General features: G+C 43.7%; 1 protein-coding gene across 7 annotated transcripts in view; it reads right to left on the bottom strand.

Annotated features, from left to right (window-relative positions):
- Positions 1-19,728, bottom strand: part of SMC4 (structural maintenance of chromosomes 4) — a 96,707-nt gene that overhangs the window by 18,458 nt on the left and 58,521 nt on the right. For all 7 annotated transcript variants that reach the window (XM_053313023.1, XM_053313026.1, XM_053313022.1 and 4 more), the window contains 4 exons: positions 18,207-18,333; positions 17,648-17,837; positions 6,552-6,696; positions 2,812-2,985 (listed from right to left, as the gene is read on the bottom strand). In XM_053313023.1, coding sequence (XP_053168998.1) covers positions 2,812-2,985; positions 6,552-6,696; positions 17,648-17,837; positions 18,207-18,333 — 636 coding nt within the window. The remainder of the gene's footprint in view (positions 1-2,811; positions 2,986-6,551; positions 6,697-17,647; positions 17,838-18,206; positions 18,334-19,728) is intronic.

Here is a 19,728-nt window from a genome sequence, read left to right as displayed (position 1 = left end):
GGTCAAGTGTAGAACGACCAGCTCTGAAGCCTGCCTGTTCGATCCCTAGGATCTGCTGGTGAGAAATCCATGTTTCAAATTTGGATAACAGGTAGAGGGCATATACTGTACTTTGCCCACTACCGAAAGCAGGCTAATGGGTCTGTAGTTAAACGGGTCAAGATGAGAACCCCATTTAAAAATCGGAACCACTATTGCTATTCTCCACTTAGCAGGGAAGATACCAGTACTGCTTATTGAAGTAAACAGATTAGCTAAGACGGGGGCCCACCATTCCACATTGGCTAGCAAAACCTCAGGAAGAACAGCGTTAGGACCTGGAGCTTTACCAGTTTTGAGACGGCTAAGCAAATCAACTATTTCATCTGACCCAACCGGGGGCCATAAGGGTAACACCTCAAATGAAGGTGACGCAGAAAGCTGCGTGGGTTGAGCATCATTATAAAGAGCATAAAAACGGGATTCCCATGTTTTAGCTGGAATCCTACACAACATATTAGAATGGTTTGTCACCGAAACAATTTTCCAAAAAGCACGACTGTCTTCTTGGTTTGTAGCCAATATTAACTTACCCCAGGTATTTTTTAATGCCTGAGTCTTGGCAGATCTAAGTCTCCTTTTGTAGGCCTTCTTTATCAAAAAATATGTAGGTGGAAGATTGTGATCTGAACCCAATCTATAATCTCTATATATGCCTTTCAACTGATCACGCAGCCTCCTGCAATGCGGGTCCTACCAGTTATTAGGTTGTTTCCCATTATGCACACAAGAAGGGGGTGGGTAGCTAGAGGGCGAAATCTTTTGAATCAACATACCTTCTAGGTCCTCATATGCAATAATTGCTTGTGGACCCGATTGATCTAGCACAATTAAGTTATACAAATTACTTCCCTCAGGGGAATAATATAAGGTATTCAACTCATTTTCAACTTTCTTTGACCACTTGATTTTACAGCCCAGCTTAGCTGATCTTCTGACAGTGTTCCAACTTCCGAAATTGTTGTAAAAAATAGATCTTTGTGTTCAACAGAAGGCTGGGGAATCGGGCTAGATGAAACATGGCCATCCGAAATGGGGTCTCCAGACCAAAGGTCCTGAGGAGGATTCTGCGCCACAGAAGAGGGGTGTCTCCCTTGAACTCCCTTCTGGGGATTCTCTTTCCGCGTATGAATCCGCTCTGGCAAACTAGGGTTCACAGCCTTGTTAGGAGAATTCATCCGGTTCACATCCATGTCCACAACCTCCTCAAAGACCCTCGTTGGAAAAATTTCCCACACAGCCAAACAATTCCTCATTCTTATCAGAGATTGCGGGATCAAGGCATGATCAAATGTAAGCAAAAGTTTAAGCGTATGCGCTTTAGAAGGTCTGAGTTCTGAAAACGACGTCAAATCAATGGCTTGTACAGGGAAGGCCAAAATTTGAGAAAGAGACCTACAAATCAGGGTTTTTGAATACCACCTCTGGCGATTGGTTGAATTCAAACAAATATCCAGAATGAGTTGTTTGGGTTGGTATATTAGCCAAGATATTCTCCCATTCTCTCCATAATTATGATATCCAGAATGAACCGATGAGGAGACCCCTCCACGAATACTGGAGCCAGCATACGGTGGTATTTGGTTTGTGAGTGGAGGCTGAAATTCTGTCTGCACACTAGCATCAACAGGCTGGTGGTTCTCCTTCAAACTTGTTGCTATAGGGGCCCTGCATTTATCATTTAAAACAAACTTAGATAGTTTCTTCAATTCCAAAGCCAGCTGATCCATTTGTTCTGAAACTCTAGAAAGGTGTTGGAAAAGATATTTCAAAGATTCCAGCACTAATAAAGCCAAATTAGAAGAAAAATCCTCACTAGGATCGGGTAAGGACGCTATCCTGGGAGTAGAGGGAGATAAATCAGCTGAGTCATTCAAGAGTATCAAAGAAGGCTCATCCACTTCACCTACATTACTAACCGAAATGGAAGATTTGTAGCCTTCACACTTTGATTCTGAACAACTCCCCACCGTGCTGCTTCTCATTCCAGCACCTAATCTATCAAAAGCATGAGTATCCTCGAAAATATCTTCAGTACCTCTGCAATTCAGCTTAATTTCATTCTGGGGTTGCTGCAGGTGTCCTGGTTGCTCACAAAGTATATCCTTCTCCACTTGGAATGTTTGGTTTGCTTGAGATGTAAAAACCTCTTCTCCCAGGGATACCCGAACTGAAGGTCTCTCTTCTAATTGCTTATTCAACTTTGTTGTTCGTTTGTTTTGCTTTCTTCTCATGTTTCAATTAAGGTTTCAACCACCTTATCAGCTACAATGCTGACAATAAATAAAAACAAACTAAAACAAATAATGATTAAGATAAGAAGCGGAGCAGAGAGAATCAGCGTCCCTCCCTCAGCGTCGTTAGCCGGAAGTCGAAGTTTACAGCAAAACCACTTAACTGAAAAGCCAGTTTTAGCACACAATAGGAAGTAAGATATAGCAAAAAATGTGTCTTTGGAACTATCAGCTGGTTTCTTCTGGCCTGACAGCAAAGTGGCTATAGATAATAGGGAATTGCCAGTGGGGGATGGGTGTGGGTGGGTGGGTATGTCAACTATGTGTTCTCTAATGAGGCCTTTCTGAAAAAGACATAAGACTCTGAAATGCCTTCCCCCCGCCCAAGGCCTTGGTAGTGAGCTTACATGAGCATCCTGGCACCTGCTATAGGACAGGAATTGGAGAACAGTAATCTAAACAAGATTTCCAAAGCATATCCTAATCTTTCTTAAAATATTATTAGAAAATAAAACATTACCAGAAAATAAAATGTTACCTCTTTTTGCCAATGCTTAATCTTTGATTGATACTCAGCAACATGACTATCTAGCTGTTCAACTTTAAGCCTAATACTAAGAGCTTCTTTTTGAAGTAAATGCTCTTCTTCTTGGATAGCTTTAATCTTTTGCTGCACAGAGCGATGTTCCTCTTGAATCTCTGGGAAGGACTCCTAAACAAAGATTAAGGGTGAAAGTCTTTAGTATTAGGAGACAAGAAAGGGCTTGCATTCCAAGGGTTCTAATTCAACATGTATTTTAGTGTACATAAGAACAACCCTGCTGAATCAGGCCCAAGGCCCATCTAGTCCAGTATCCTCTTTCACACAGTGGCCCATCAGATGCCACTGGAAGCCTACAGGCAGGAGTTGCGGGCATGTCCTCTTTCCTGCTGTTACTCTCTTGCAACTGGTACTCAGGGGAATCCTGCCTTTGAGGCTGGAGGTGGCTTATAGCCCTCACACTAGTAGCCGACGACAAACCTCTCCTCTGTGAAGTTATCCAAACCCCTCTTAAAGCCATCCAGGTTGTTAGCTGTCACCACATCTCATGGCAGAGAATTCCACAAGTTTGATTATGCATTGTGTGAAAAATTACTTCCGTTTGTTGGCCCTAAATTTCCTGGCAACCAAGTTCATGGGATGGCCCCTGGTTCTAGTGTTAAGTGAGAGGGAGAAGAATTTCTCTCCATCCACTTTTTCCATACCATACATGATTTTATAGACCTCTACCATGTCTCCCCACAGTCGTCTTTTTTTCTAAACTAAAAAGCCCCAGGTCTTGTAGCCTTGCTGCATAAGGAAGGTGCTCTAGGCTGATCATCTTGGTTGTCCTCTTCTGCACCTTTTCCAGTTCTACAATGCACTTCTTTAGATGTGGTGACCAGAATTGTACACAGTACTCCAGGTGTGGCCGCACCATCGTTTTGTATAAGGGTATTATAATATTAGCCATTTTATTTTCAATCCCCTTCCTAATGATCCCTAGCATGGAATTGGCCTTTTTCACAGTTGCCACACACTGAGTCAACACTTTCAACGATCTGTCCACCATGACCCCCAGATCCCTCTCCTGGTCAATGACTGATAGCTGAGATCCCATCAGCGTATATGTGAAATTGGGGTTTTTCATGCCAATGTGCATCACTTTACACTTGCTAACATTGAACTGCATTTGCCATTTTGTCACCCACTCAGCCAGTTTGGAGGGATCCTTTTGGAGCTCCTCACAATCTCTTTTGGATTTCACTACCCTCAATAGTTTGGTGTCATCTGCAAATGTGGCCACCTCACTGCTTACCCCTACTTCTAGATCATTTATGAATAAATTAAAAAGCACCAGTCCAAGTACAGATCCCTGGGATCTGTAGATGTAAATTAATGTAATTACAATTGTTATCCAACACTACATACACACACACACACACACACCCTCACGAAAGACCTTTTCACATGTCACTGATAAGTGTTAACAGACAACAAATCAGGAAGATAATTTTAAAACAAATTTATGTTGTAGTTAATTTGGCTTTTACACTTCCTTCACCTAAATTAAATGAAAAGTCTAGGTTGAGTGTCATATGTGAAAGTATCCAAAGATTTGGTGGTGGTGGTAGTAGTAGTTTGGCTGCCTGATCTTTGTTCTTCCTCATGTTTGCAGTTGGTGCTCAATATAAGTAACTAGAATTATTATATCTTGCCACCAGATGGCTCACTTCTCTGAGGAAAGTGACTGTAGAACTAAGATAAGAGCATCATTTTTACCCGTTGGGTAGACATGATCAAATAAAAAAGCTACTTTGTTTTGAAAGCCCTGCTAACTACATTATTTCTCCCCAGTCTCATAAAGCGTGAGAAGGCAGACAGAACTTTTCCACAGAAGTTATCTATTTTGCATACATCAGATTGCTGTGTTTGAGAAATTTACCAAACAAGAATTTGGCCTAAATCAAGGACATCAATCAGGTCTTATCTGGATGCACTGCTATCACTAATGTGTTTTGGTATTTATCTTTCCAAAGCAGCCAACAAATCAATTCATCTCATCCCTCAAATATATACATTTGGCCAACATGCTTGCTATGCCCTCACAATTCAAATACTTGCTAGAGGAAAACAAGTACAGGAGAATGTGAATGCGATCCTGTTTTTCTGTGAGTGCAGTGAAATGCTCCTGTAGTGGTGGCAGTGGTGGGTGCCGCTAATACCAGAATCTGAGCCAGGTAACACAGTTCAGCTTTACAAGCATAAGCAACTGTTGGTACACTCCACCACCCGCTTGCTCTTTTTCCCTCCACTATGACAGAGGAGAGCTGGTCTTGTGGTAGCAAGCATGACTTGTCCCCGTAGCTAAGCAGGGTCTGCCCTGGTTGCATATGAATGGGAGACTTGATGTATGAGCACTGGATGATCTTCCCCTCAGGGGATGAAGCCGCTCTGGGAAGAGCAGAAGGTTTCAAGTTCCCTCCCTGGCTTCTCCAAGATAGGGCTGAGAGAGACTCCTGCCTGTAACCTTGGAGGAGCTGTTGCCAGTCTGTGAAGACAATACTGAGCTGGATAGACAAGTGGTCTGACTCAGTGTATGGAAGTTTCCTATGTGTGTAAATGGCTTGTCAGCAGTCTGGCTTGTACTTTTCAGCAGGAAGAGAAAATCCAAGCCCCATATACATTCTTGCACTGCCTTCTGTTAAGCAGTACTGAACCAAGAGCATACAGGGCTTGGGGTATCCCCCTCTCCCCTGGCTACAAAGGAGTGGCAGTCCACTAAACCTTGGAGAATGAGGCAGAAGCCAACATTTGTCTCAATGCTGGTATATGTTGCACAGTGCTGAGATATATGCAGCATTTTCCCTCCAGAAAACTACCTGTGCTCTTCATGTTCTTGGGTGCTTACTCAGGAACAAATGCTAAGGAATTCAAATGAAGCAGGCAGTTTTATATACCTGGGATACCTGGCAAAGGTGAGTGGGAGTAGAGATCGAGAGCAGGACTAGCAAATCCACTGGGATTCCACCATCATCAGCACCTTTATTATTATTTTTATTATTATTTTACATTTTATATCCCGCTCTTCCTCCAAGGAGCCCAGAGCGGTGTACTACATACTTAAGTTTCTCCTCACAACAACCCTGTGAAGTAGGTTAGGCTGAGAAAGAAGTGACTGGCCCAGTCACCCAGCCAGTATCATGGCTGAATGCGGATTTGAACTCTGGTCTCCCTGGTCCTAGTCCAGAACTCTAACCACTACACTATAACAATGCATTCAGCATGTTTATAACCTGTGACAGGGAAAGTACTGTTCTATAGGTTTTTAAATTAGAGGCCATTGTGAAATAAAGGCTTGGTTTTATCATAAAGTTTTTTTTTAAAAAACCCACACATTTCATATCCCACTCTTCCTCCAAGGAGCCCAGAGCGGTGTACTACATACTTACGTTTCTCCTCACAACAACCCTGTGAAGTAGGTTAGGCTGAGAGAGAAATGACTGGCCCAGAGACACCCAGCAAGTATTATGGCTGAATGCATGTATGAATACAAGTATGAATACAGCTTTAACAGAATATAGCCTAAGTCTAGTGTATTGTACCCAACATATTTTTCATATACATAATTTTTACTGAAGGTTTTTCCTTGCAGAAAAACACTAGTCACTCTGTATATCACAGGCACTTTCGTATATACCACCCTGATTTTTAAAGCCATATTCCATTGAAAGAATATAAGCCAGTATCATACATACTTCAGCTTTTTTAATGTCATTCATAACTTCAGCAGCTCTTTCATCCAAGGTACTCAGTTGCTCTGTTAAGTCTTGTATGTTCTTTTTAGTCTCTTCAGTTTCCTTCTCAGTGCGAAGCACAGCATCCTCTGATTTTTTCAGGTTTCTATACAAAATGAATGTAATAAAGTAGATAAGAACCTCTTCCTCTAGAGACATTAATCTATGAAGTCCCCATAGTTTGAAGACATTAAACTATGTCTTCAAGTTTATGTCCTCATAATGTCCTCATAATGAAGACATTAAACTATGAAGTCCCAGCAGAAACAACTGAAAGTACAGATGAAACTCGAAAAATTAGAATATCGTGCAAAAGTTCATTAATTTCAGTAATGCAAATTAAAAGGTGAAACTGATATATGAGATAGACACATTACATGCAAAGCGAGATAAGTCAAGCCTTAATTTGTTATAATTGTGATGATCATGGCATACAGCTCATGAGAACCCCAAATCCACAATCCCAGAAAATTAGAATATTGTGAAAAGGTTCAACAGTCTAGGCTCCAGGTGTCCCACTCCAATCAGCTAATCAATCCATAACACCTGCAAAGGGTTCCTGAGCTTTTAAATGGTCTCTCAGTCTGGTTCATTAGGAATCACAATCATGGGAAAGACTGCTGACTTGACAGTTGTGCAGAAAACCATCATTGACACCCTCCATAAGGAGGGGAAGCCTCAAAAGGTAATTGCAAAAGAAGTTGGATGTTCCCAAAGTGCTGTATCAGAGCACATTAATAGAAAGTTATGTGGAAGGGAAAAGTGTGGAAGAAAAAGGTGCACAAGCAGCAGGGATGACCGCAGCCTGGAGAGGATTGTCAGGAAAAGGCCATTCAAAAGTGTTGGGGACTTTCACAAAGAGTGGCCTGAGGCTGGAGTTAGTGCATCAAGAGCCACCACACACAGACGGATCCTGGACATGGGCTTCAAATGTCGTATTCCTCTTGTCAAGTCGCTCCTGAACAACAAACAACATCAGAAGCGTCTTACCTGGGCTCAAGAAAAAAAGAACTGGTCTGTTGCTCAGTGGTCCAAAGTCCTCTTTTCTGATGAGAGCAACTTTTGCATCTCATTTGGAAACCAAGGACCCAGAGTCTGGAGGAAGAATGGAGAGGCACACAATGCAAGATGCTTGAAGTCCAGTGTGAAGTTTCCACAGTCTGTGTTGATTTGGGGAGCCATGTCATCTGCTGGTGTTGGTCCACTGTGCTTCATTAAGTCCAGGGTCAACACAGCTGTCTATCAGGAGATTTTGGAGCACTTCATGCTTCCTTCCGCAGACAAGCTGTATGGGGATGCTGACTTCATTTTCCAGCAGGACTTGGCACCTGCCCACACTGCCAAAAGTACCAAAACCTGGTTCAATGACCATGGGATTACTGTGCTTGATTGGCCAGCAAACTCGCCTGACCTGAACCCCATAGAGAATCTATGGTGCATTGCCAAGAGAAGGATGAGAGACATGAGACCAAACAATGCAGAAGAGCTGAAGGCCGCTATTGAAGCATCCTGGTCTTCCATAACACCTCAGCAGTGCCACAGGCTGATAGCATCCATGCAACGCCACATTGAGGCAGTAATTGCTGCAAAAGGGGCCCAAACCAAGTACTGAATACATATGCATGCTTATACTTTTCAGAGGTCCGATATTGTTCTATTTACAATCCTTGTTTTATTGGTTTCATGTAATATTCTAATTTTCTGGGATTGTGGATTTGGGGTTTTCATGAGCTGTACGCCATGATCATCACAATTATAACAAATTAAGGCTTGACTTATCTCGCTTTGCATGTAATGCGTCTGTCTCATATATCAGTTTCACCTTTTAATTTGCATTACTGAAATTAATGGACTTTTGCACAATATTCTAATTTTTCGAGTTTCACCTGTATGTGCCAAAAACACTGGTTCTTGGTCATACTGCTTGGTGGTTGGAATTTTTGCCATCAGCCATCCAGAGTCCATCTGCAGCTCCTTCTGTCTCCAGCCTCTTGAGGAAAGAGCCTGGAACCTGGACTATATCACCAACTGACAGGGAACAGAAGAAAACTGTCCTCACCCATTATATCTCTAGTCGTATTTTTAATGTGCTGTTTAGCTAGTTACGTTGCACTTATTTTGCTATTTTTTTTTTACTCTACACCATTTTAGATAATTTTTAAAAACAGAAAAACAGTCTAAACACATCTTTTGCAAATATATTGCACTTTAACATAGATTTTAATTGTTTTTGAAGGCAATTTTGACTAAAAGGTAGAACATACATATTTTTAAAAAAACCCACAAACACTCATATTTCATGTGTCTGAATTGTCACTATAGTATGTTTCACAGGCTTTGGCACCTGGAAAAAACCAGATTGCTTACCTGTAACTGATGATCTGGAAGTGATTCATTGTCGTTGATGAGTAATGGGTACTGCGCCTACATAGAAGCCCTGCAGATAGATTTACTAGCTCCTTGCAGCACCCCCTCTGCCACGCACATGCTCAGCGTATTCATTACTTTTGGCAGCCAGGGCACTGTTTTGATCAGTTCCTGGACGACCACCAGCCTTGATGATCATACATTGAACAAAGTCAGAAGTAAGTTTATTCCTTTCCCTCACCTTCTTATATGCAGAGACTACTGCAGTGGGGAGGCATGGAAGGGTCTCATGAATGATAATAGATCACTTCCAGATCATCAGTTGTAGGTAAGCAACCTGTTTATCTGGATCGTGATACATTGGCATTCATGAGTAATGGGTGATTAGCGAGGTGTCCTCATGGAGGCAGGTGCAGTAGCTAGGAAAGTATCACTGTAGCACACTTTTCAAAACACTCTTCCCCAAACTCATGCAGTTCTATGGAATAATGCTTAATGAAGGGCAGTTGAGAATACCATATAGCAGCAGTGCAAATGTTCTGTAGTTTAATACCAGACAGGTGTGCAGCCGATGAAGCATAAGCCCTAGTTGTGTGAACCTTTATGTTCGTGGAGGTTGCAAGTAAATTGTAAGTCAAGAATATTAACTCAACCAACAAGAGAGTCTCTGGCGGGTTATTTTACAGACTTTGGTCCTTTCTTTAAAAGAAACAAAATGCCTATTTGTTTTACAAACTCTTTATTCTTTGCACATATTACAAGAGGCATCTGCGCACATCTAAAGAGTGGAGTGACTTCTCTAACCTGGTCGTTGGATTTTGGAAAAAAATGGTGGGTAATATTATATCTTGATTCAAATGAAAATCAGATACAATTCTAGGCCAAAGGTCTGGGTAGATATGCATGATAACCCTTTTGGGGGGAAATTGCATATACAGGATATCAATACGGAGGGCCATTAGTTCACTGACTCTGCACGCCGTGGTGATTACCATCAAAAATGCAGTTTTCAAAGACAGCAGCTTCAAAATAGCTGATTCTAACAGCTCAAAAGGAGCCTCTGTTAAAGTTGATAGTACCAGCAAAAGACTCGTTCAATAGGCTTGTGAACAGGAGGAAACAGATTATTCAGTCCCCTTAAATACTTCATGCAGTCAAGGGGGAAAAGGAAAAAACCCTATTTTGTTTGTCAGATAAATCAATACCTGGCTTACAGACACTCTGCACAATTTGATGGAATGCAATGCAGCATATGTGCAGAAGGATCACCATTTGCAGTAGTTCCTTTTAGTACAAGATTTAAGGTTGTTCAGTAAATATCTTATTTAGTAACCTATTCTCCATGCTGTTAAATGAAAAGTTCTTAAGTTCAGATGCAGAACCTTTCCTACATCCCTTGTCAGAAGATCTGGATGTTGTGGCAGGTGATAAAATGTCTGTTTGGACAGTCTGAGTAGAGATGCAAACCATGGTTGGCAGGGCTAGTACGGAGTTACCAGTATGTTATCTTGTGTTGCCTCGAATCAACCTTGCCACCACCCTGTTGAGAAGTGGCAGGGGTGGAAACATATACATCAGATCCTGTTTCCAATGGCGTTGAAATGCATCTCCCATGGAACCTGGTCCATGGCCTGCTCTGGAACAGTAGTTTGTTGCTTTATTTCCAAATTTAGAGTCTCTGTAGTTTTAGTAGGTTGTAAGCTCTCAGCTCCTTGTTTGGGGATGTTGAGGGTTTGGTGAGGAGACACATCTGAAGGATGCTCATTAATTACAGAATCCTCTTCAGAATCTGATGTGGCATCTGATTCACACTCAGAGCCCTCTGGGGAAAAATCGCATCGTGGGCTAGTACTCATGATCACAGGAGGATTAGTAGGAACCAATGGCCGTGTTAGTTGAGCAGGCTTAGAAGCTCTGTTATGCTGTACAGTTCTGGATATATAAAGGCTGTAAAGGCTGCTTTGGACATGTCACTTCCCTTGCTGGTATTGGTGGTGGCTGTGCAATCACTGCAGAACTCTGCAATAGTGGATGTTAGTGGAAGTAACATGTTGAGGTTGTAGAAGTAGATTACATTGGATAGGTGTACCCTGACAGGCTTGCCCAGGCACATCGCTACAGAGATTGAAGGACATGGCCGAAATGCATGTTGTACTTTCCACAATTGATATTCTGCAGTCATATGGCATGGTAGGAGAGAATAGATGACAAAATCTACATCCATGAACCAACTCCCTTGGGGGTAGCAAACTGAGTTGCAGCATAATCTACAGGTGTCTTCCAAACAGTCTGTGACAGATAGGTAGTAAGATTTCCAGTTGTAGCTGCTGCAGACACACTCATTGGAATTAGATTAGAAGCAAAAGCCTTCTCAGCAGTAAAGCATATAGGAGACATAGACAGGGACTTTGGGACTGACAGAAGCACCTTCTCAATGTCGGGGTCAGCATCAGGCCTTGGCTAAGGAACCCCCGGAATGTCGAACCCAATGGAGTACTGTTTATAAAATCCAGGATCAAAAGTTAAGTCCTGGCAGTGTTTGGATCTAATGCAGCACTCACTTGCTCTTCCTCCAGCTCAAATGCGATGGCAGAATCAGCTGTTGTAATTAGCAGAGCTTCTTTATTCAGAATTTGATCTCTCAGGGTTGAGGGAGATTGGACCCGAGTTGGTGCCGGGGACAGAGTATGGCTTCGATGCAAAGTTGGGGAAACTGTGGTTAATGGAGGACATTCTCAATGAACTGTCGATGTCAACACAATCTTCAATGTTGAGTGTGTCAATGCCAAATGAGTAATCAATGGTGAATTGAAGTGGGTTTGGATGTATAACGGAGAAGGTGTTCCTGATGTCGATGCTCTCTCTATGGTTGATCTCAAGGATGTTTTTGAGAATTTACCCTTGTTTCGTAGCAGGGAGAGGGGAGTCCTCTTCAGAAGATCTCCTCTCGCTTTTCTGCTTTCAGTGATGCACCACTAAGGACTCCTTAGAAAGTTGCTTCAGGTGCTTGAAGACCACCTCCAATTTTGTAGCCGAAGTAGAGGGGGGCAAGGTTTTAGACTGCATGTGCACAGATCCCATCCCAGGAGGCAACATCAAGCTCAACCCCAAAGTCGAAATCGATCTTGGTCTTGGTGGGTGCATAGCATTATCATAAAGTGCTGCATGCAGACAGAGAGCACAATTTTTCAGAGCTTGACTAGAGAATGCTGTGCAGATCCTACATGCAGCTGGGTTATGTTGTTCCCCCAAGCATAACAGATAGGAGTCTTGACCATCAGTAGATGGTAACGATAGGTTGCTTACCTGTAACTTTGGTTCTTCTAGTGGTCTTCTGTGCTCTTACATGATTGGGCTTTGTGCCTGTGCATAGACCTCTGAGTCTTTACAAGCTGAAATTCTTCTCTCTAAAATGGGCAGTAGGCCTGCCCCCTCTGGTGTAGTATGCATGTGTCTCGGCAGTCCTCCTCAGTCAGTGAGCCCGGTGACAAAAAAAAACTAAGGGGGAGGATGGGTGGGTGTGTAAGAGCACAGATGACCACTAGAAAAACCAAAGTTACAGGTAAGCACCATTCTTTGATGTGGTCTCTGTGCTCAACATGATTGGGCACATAGCAAGCTGCACCCTGTGCAAATCTTACCTGGAGGTGGAATGTCATCCAAAGAATGGTTGTAAGACTGCACATCCTGACGGGAATGCATGTCCAAGGAGTAATGCTGCATGAAGGAGTGCGGTGACACCCATGTAGCAACTTGGCAGATGACATCCAGGGGGATGGCTCTATCTAGCGCAGCAGAGGCCACCATGGCTCTGGTGGAGTGAGCCTTTAGAGGCAAAGGTAGTTGTTTCTTAGTGAGTTGATAGCACAACATGATAGTACGGGTAACCTAATGAGAGGTAGCATGTGCGGAGGCTTGATAGCCACAGTTCAAGCCAGAGTGTGAGAGGAAAAACGCTGGAGAGGAATTCCAGTCTGTTGTCCGATGTATGTAGTATGCCAGAGCCCTTCGAACATCAAGAGTATGTAGCTAGCACTGAGCATCGTCCAATGGATTTGGAAAGAATATAAGTGGAGTAAGAGGCTGTGAGCAGTGAAAGGAGAAAATCTTGGGTAGAAAGGAGACATCCGTATGGAGGACTACCTTGTCCTTGTGGAAGATCAGGTAAGGCAAATCTACATGGAGGACTCTGAGCTTGCTGACTCTGCGAGCAGAATGGCCACCAAAAAAGCTACCTTGCAAGAAAGGAGGTAGTTGGAAGAGGAAGCCATGGGCTCAAACGGGGGGCCCATCAAGCAAGTAAGTATGAGGGAGAGATCCCAGGAGGGGGCCATGAATGGGGCATCTGGGTATAGGTGGGAGAAGCCCTTCAAGAAGCATTGAATGGTAGATTAATGGTAGAATCTCAAAACCAAGATGCAGAGATAGGAGGGGAGTAGGCAATGATAGCAGCCAGATGGACTTTGAGGGATGAAATCTTCACGCCTGACTTCTTCAGAGAGGAAGTAGGCACAGGTGTTGAGCAGAGTAAGTAACTGTGGAGGACCCTTTAGGTGGTCATGAACTGCAGAAAACATGTCCACTTATGCTTATAGGACTTTATCGTTGCAGGTTTGCGTGAAGCTGCGAGGACAAGCTGGAAATTCTGTGGAAAGGCAGCTTGATCCACCATGCTGTGAGGTGGAGGACATCGGGATGTAGCAGCTGGCTAGACTGCTGAGACAGAAGGTGAGGGAGTGGGGGAAGGTGGAAGTATCTGTAGGACGAGAGCCTGATGAGGCAAGGGGACCACGGCTTCCTGGGTCACCACAGGGTGATGAAAATTCACTCTGGCTGGTCTTATAGAATCTTCAGTAGGATCCTGGGAATCAAAGGAATGGTGGCGGGGGGCGGGGTGGGGAGTGGTATGCTGAGAGTCCTGTCCATGATATAGCAAAGGCATCCCCTGGGGACTGATGCCTGAGGCCCACTCTGGAGCAGTAAAGGTAGCACTGGAAGCGAAGAGGTCTACCTTTGGGCAGAACCAGCAGTGAAAGAGAGCTTCTACAGACTGGCAATGTAGTTGCCATTTGTGGGAAGTGACTCCTGCTCTGCTGGGGATGTCTGCTTTAATGTTTGCGATGCCACAAATATGAATCACCCTGAGTGTGACTGAGGGCTGGATGCACCAATGCCAGAGATCCATAGTCAGGTGAAGAAGAGAAGCTGAGGTCATACCACCTTGCCTGTTGAGGCAGGACTTCATGGTAGTATTGTCCGTTTGAATGGTGATGGCAGAAGCAGGAGGTGACTGTGGAGGGCCTTGAAGATTGCCACGTTCCAAGTAATTGATGTGGTGAGTGGCCTCTGACAGTGTTCAGAGGCCCTGTAAGTGGAGGCCCTCCATGTGTGCTCCCCAGGCCGTCTTTGATGCACCTGTAGTCGGAACAAAACAAGGAGATGGAATATGAAATGGGGTTTCAAAGTGTAGGTTGTGATGATCCTGCCACCAGTGAAGAGACCTGTGTTTAGATAATACCACCAAATTGGGTGTTGGATGACGGAGAAGAAAGGCTCGTGTTTGTTCCTCTTCTGTATGGACTCGATGGAAGCTCTTAAGGTGCTTAGTGGTCTGAGGTAGGGAAGATGGCTTTAGCCAACAGGCTTCGTGATGTCTAGCAGGCCTGAATTTAAAAGGAGTGAAAGTGGAGTATGGGTATCTGCTTCAATGAGACCGAATAAAGGATCTGGGTCTGCTTTACTTTTTTGAGAAAGCTGGACTCCCAAAGATGAGGCCATGCATGAGATCTAGTCTGTATACTGCCTCTAGCCTTCTGAAGGGGGACCTGGTTTCTAGTTGGAAAGGAGGTCTGGAGGAATAGAACCCAGGGATGCCAGGTCGGAAGTAGGAGTGGGCATTGGAGTCCTTGTACTACATCTCAGGGTCAGAGGATTCTGACCCATTGGTTGGGTCTTGGATGAAGTTTTAAGTAGCAATAGCAATAGCAATAGCACTTACATTTATATACCGCTCTATAGCTGGAAGCTCTCTAAGCGGTTTACAATGATTTAGCATATTGCCCCCCAACATTCTGGGTACTCATTTTACCGACCTCGGAAGGATGGAAGGCTGAGTCAACCTTGAGCCCCTGGTCAGGATCGAACTTGTAACCTTCTGGTTACAGGGCGGCAGTTTTTTTTACCACTGCGCCACCAGGGGCTAGTATGTTCAATTAACTGTAGAGGCGAAGGCTGTTTCAGCAGAGCCAGGGAGACTGTTCTTGGTGGTGGCAAAGGGCCTCAGGTTGTTGTCTGATAGTAGACTGTTTGGTAGAAGAAAGCAGCAGTCTGCCCCTGTCAGGGAGCCTTGGCAGATGACCGAGAAGAGCGAGAGCGGTCCCTATGGGCAGCTACATAGTCGCACTGGTCCAGCTGAGACTGGCGTTGGGGGCAGCACCTAGGGAGAGGTTACCAGTTAGTGTCATAGAGATCCCAATGTCTCTGACAGTATGAGGGTTCTGGTTGGTAAGAGCGACAGGCAGGCCTCTTGTCCCAATTAGAATAGTATTGTTCAATGTTAAGAAGGTTGTCTGTGGTTGGTTGAATAGAAGGTAGAGGGACTCATTAGGGTCAGAGCCTTGTTGGATCGTGGGTAGAGGTTCTTGAATTCATAACGGTGTTGCTCTTGGTCATCTTCGATGTTCAATGCGGCCTCAGGATCATAGGAGACATCTATCTCAGAGAGAACATAATGAGGATCTTCAGTTTTAATGTCCTCGGTATCGAGGTTTTCCTCGCCATCAAAGCCCTCATCGGTATTGAGGCAATCTCTGGCCTCTTCGGGTTCAAGGTCCTGTTCAGGATCGAGAGTTGGATTCGATTGCATCGATATCAGTTTCGACTGAAAAGCAACCTTCTGTTTAGGCTTGAGTGAAAGCTCCTGGACGGGAAGCCGTTATTTGAGGGGTTGAAGTTCCTGTGCGGGCTGCCAAGGTTTCTTCTTTTTCTTTAATAAGGAAGAGGAGCTGGTTGAGCCCGAGGGATCAGGAGCTAACGTAGCAGATGCGTCACAGGAGTAGAGGGCATAGGGATTGAAGCAGCCATTTTAGGAGCCATTGGTTCTGAGATTTGCTGGGGAGCGGGCACATCCCCAATGGAGGTGGCAGAGGAGGGTGGCTATAAGCCCGAGTCTGGCAGGGGAGAATTCGCCGTCATCTGCATCCCCGAGATATCAGAAGGGGTTGCTGCTGCATGAGGACTTGAGAGCTTGTTCCCAAAGCCAAGACCACAGGCAGGAGGAGCGAGTCTTGGTTTGTTTGGTAAATTCAGCACACTGGGAACAAATGTCGATTTTGTGGGTCTCACCAAGGCAAAACAAGCAGCGGCTGTGTCCATCTGTGAAGTGGAATTTAGCCCTGCACCAGACACAAAACTTAAAGGTGACCTTACTGGCCATAAGAAAGCCAAAATGCCAAGAGTTGGTACCCTAAGGGGTGGGGAAACGTGAAGGAGGAACGAAAAATGCAACAGTAAAGGCATATAAAACTGAACAAAAGTAAAAGAGAGAAGTAAAACCACAAAGGGAAATAGGAAGGGTTTATTTTAGCTCCACCCCCCACCTCGGAGAAGCTTACAGAGGTGTCGATCTGCTGGTGGATGAAGAAAGATCGAGGACTGCTGGAACGCATGTATACTACACAAGAGGGGGCAGGGCTACCGCCCACTTCAGAGAGAAGAATTTCAGCTTGGAAAGACTGTGATGAGGTCTCTGTGAAGGCACAAAGCCCAATCGTGTTGAGCACACAGGGAGCACGAAGAACTTTGCACTACACTCCTTACATCTTTTAAGAGTCATTTTCCCCCCAGCACGGTTTGAGGCAACCACAAAGCAGCAAACAAACCCGTTGTACAAATACTCGAAGAATAGTCTTTGCCATTCCGAAGTCTCCCAATCAATTTTAATGTCCGCAATTCAAACAAGTAATTTAAAAGCAGTCCAAGTTTGAAACCAAGTAAAACTATTATGGAAACTTTTATTTCCTTTCAGGTCCGAGGACAGCAGACTATGAAGTGTCGACGCTATGGCGGTCAGAAAGGAATTGATCAAAATGGCATCCTGCCAAAAATAACAGACACTCTGAGCACATGCATGGCAGAGGTGGGTGCCGCGAGGAGCTAGTAAATCTATCTTCAAGTTCCCTGCACAGTACCCATTACTCATGATCAAGATCCGTATCTTTAATTTCACTTTAGGGAGAAAAACTAACAAAAAATTTCTAATATTCTATTTTCAGAGAAAAAGGAATACAGACACTTTCTGGAAAAGGCTCAAACCAGACATCTAGTTTCTCTCATATTTAGCATTATTCCTTAAGCCTCTCTCTATCCCTCTTCTACAGCTTTTATTCCTTTGCTCGCTTTATTCTACCCTGTTCATGCTTCTCTCTGGTTTTCCTGTCATCAGGGCTGCGTGCATGAAAATGCAACCAGAATTGCACCACACAAGCACATAATCTATTAAGTACAAAATTCTGCATCTTGAGAACGGAAGCCTTCATTAAAGGGAGAAAGATGGTTAAAATCAATAATCAGGTTGCAGACCCATAGCCAAACTGTTTTGTTAATCATTTCATTTAACACTATGGTGAAGTGAAGTGTCATGTTTATGCTATGAAGTTGCTGGCATATAAAGAACAAAATATTTATTGTACCTGTCTGCTGTCTTTATGGCCACCTGAGCTTTAGTAATAGCAGAAGCACACTGATCTATTTCCTTGTTTATTTTATCAAGGTTGTCTTGCTGAGCTTTAAGTTTATTATTATTGATTTCAATTATGAGATTGTGCAGTCTCTTAACTTCCATTTCCAATTTGCTGGCTTTTGCAGCAACTTTATCATACTCTGTCAAAAACAGAAACACAGTAAAATGGTGAATACTTCTAGAATTAGACAGACAAGATGCTTACATTATTTTCTTAAGCATAGTTTGAATGCAAAATCTTTAATTTTTTACAGAATTTACTGCCATGTAACATTCTGAACACCAATGGTTGACTTAGAAGCCCTTCTTCATAAAATTCTACACCTAAAACCACAACTTTTTTTCTGCCAAAGCTTTCAAGCCTGCTAACATTAAAATTTCTTGCAATTATGACCTATTTCAAATATGCAACCCTCCTGATATTATAAGGTAATAAGCCAGTACTACTAGCTTATAAACATAAATTATGAATTCACCCCAGTTGTATTTCACTGGAACAGCTGACCTACCTTCTTTGAAATTGTTACATTTTTTCTCCATTTCTTTTTGCTTGATTTTATCTGGAGCAGCAGCAATTACATTTGCTTCAAGTTCTTTAACTTGGACTTTTAAGTGAACTTCTTGCTCTGATAAACTCTAAAGAATACAAACAGGCTTGTTAGTTGCCTACACAGAATATCAGAAGGGTTTAGACCAACTACTGTTATTATTTAACAGTATAAACAGGTTGCTTACCTGTAACTTATGATCTGGAAGAGATCTGTCGGCCTGGGCCACCATGGCGTCACCAGCACCTGAAGGAATTGCTACCGTGTGGTTCCTGCGCGTGTGCAGAATCCCATACTTATGGATATGGGATTCTGCACATGTGCAGGAACCACACGGTAGCAATGCTGCAGCTTGTTGAGGCATCCAAGCCCCGCCCCCACACCTACAGCGTGCTACTATAAGGTGGGCGGGGCACCATGTCCCTCAGTTCTTGGACAACCGCCGTGAAGGACAATCATCCAGATAGTGACTGTTCACAATCAACAATTACCTCCAGTGACTGTTGCTGGTGTCTATCTTATGTTTCTTTTTAGATTGTGAGCCCTTTGGGGACACGGATCCATCTTATTTATTTGTTATTTCTCTATGTTATCCGCCCTGAGCCATTTTTGGAAGGGCAGTATAAATAATAAATAAATAAATAAGCAAGCAAGCAGGTGAGTTCATCAGTATCAATGGGCATGCACACAAGTATGCACATAGAGCACTACCACAGAGGGGGTGGTCTGGAAGGATCTTACGGATGTCGACGGATCTCTTCCAGATTATAAATTACAGGTGAGCAACCTGTTTATCTGGATCAAAATCCATCAAGATCCATAAGTATGGGTGTTTAGCAAGCTGTCCCTGGAGGAGGGTGCAGTAGTGATTATTGCAACACCCGTTTCAGAACACTTCTCCCAAAGCTCGCCTCAGCAGCAGAGCGCACATCTATGGTGTAATGCTTTATAAAGGGCAACTCCGGGAAAACAACCCCTGAAAGGTGTGCAGCCGATGAAGTGTAGGCCCAAGTTGCATGGGCCTTGATTGCCTCTGGTGGATTCTTGTTTTGTAACCTGTAGGTGAGTAAGATGAGCTTGACCAGCCAGTTTGATAGTCTTTGCATGAATATGCAGGAGCCGCTGGCAAAGCTGTTGTAGACTACGAACAAATGATTAGAATATCTGAAGTCCTTTGTTTGAGCTAGGTAGAATAGCAGCACTCTATGTACATCCAGAGAGTGCATAGTGTGTTCTAGAGGGGTGGAGGAATCCCTGAAGAATGTTGGAAGCACAATGTCTTGATTCAGGTGGAAAGTGGACACTATCTTTGGCAGAACGTCGGGGTCCAAACTCAACAGTACCTTGTCCGGATAAATTCTTGTGTAGGGAGAGAATCTATCCATAAGGTCATTAGCTCACATACACGCCTCCGGGAGGTAGTGACGAGTAAGAAGGCTCCAGGGTTCTACTGGGGCCCAAATAGGAGGGTACGCGTTTGTCC

This window comes from Hemicordylus capensis, chromosome 3, assembly GCF_027244095.1.
Source record: "Hemicordylus capensis ecotype Gifberg chromosome 3, rHemCap1.1.pri, whole genome shotgun sequence".
NCBI classification, from domain to species: domain Eukaryota; kingdom Metazoa; phylum Chordata; class Lepidosauria; order Squamata; family Cordylidae; genus Hemicordylus; species Hemicordylus capensis.
The sequence above is the reverse complement of the archived record's forward strand: the minus strand, read 5'-3'. Positions and strand labels throughout refer to the sequence as shown.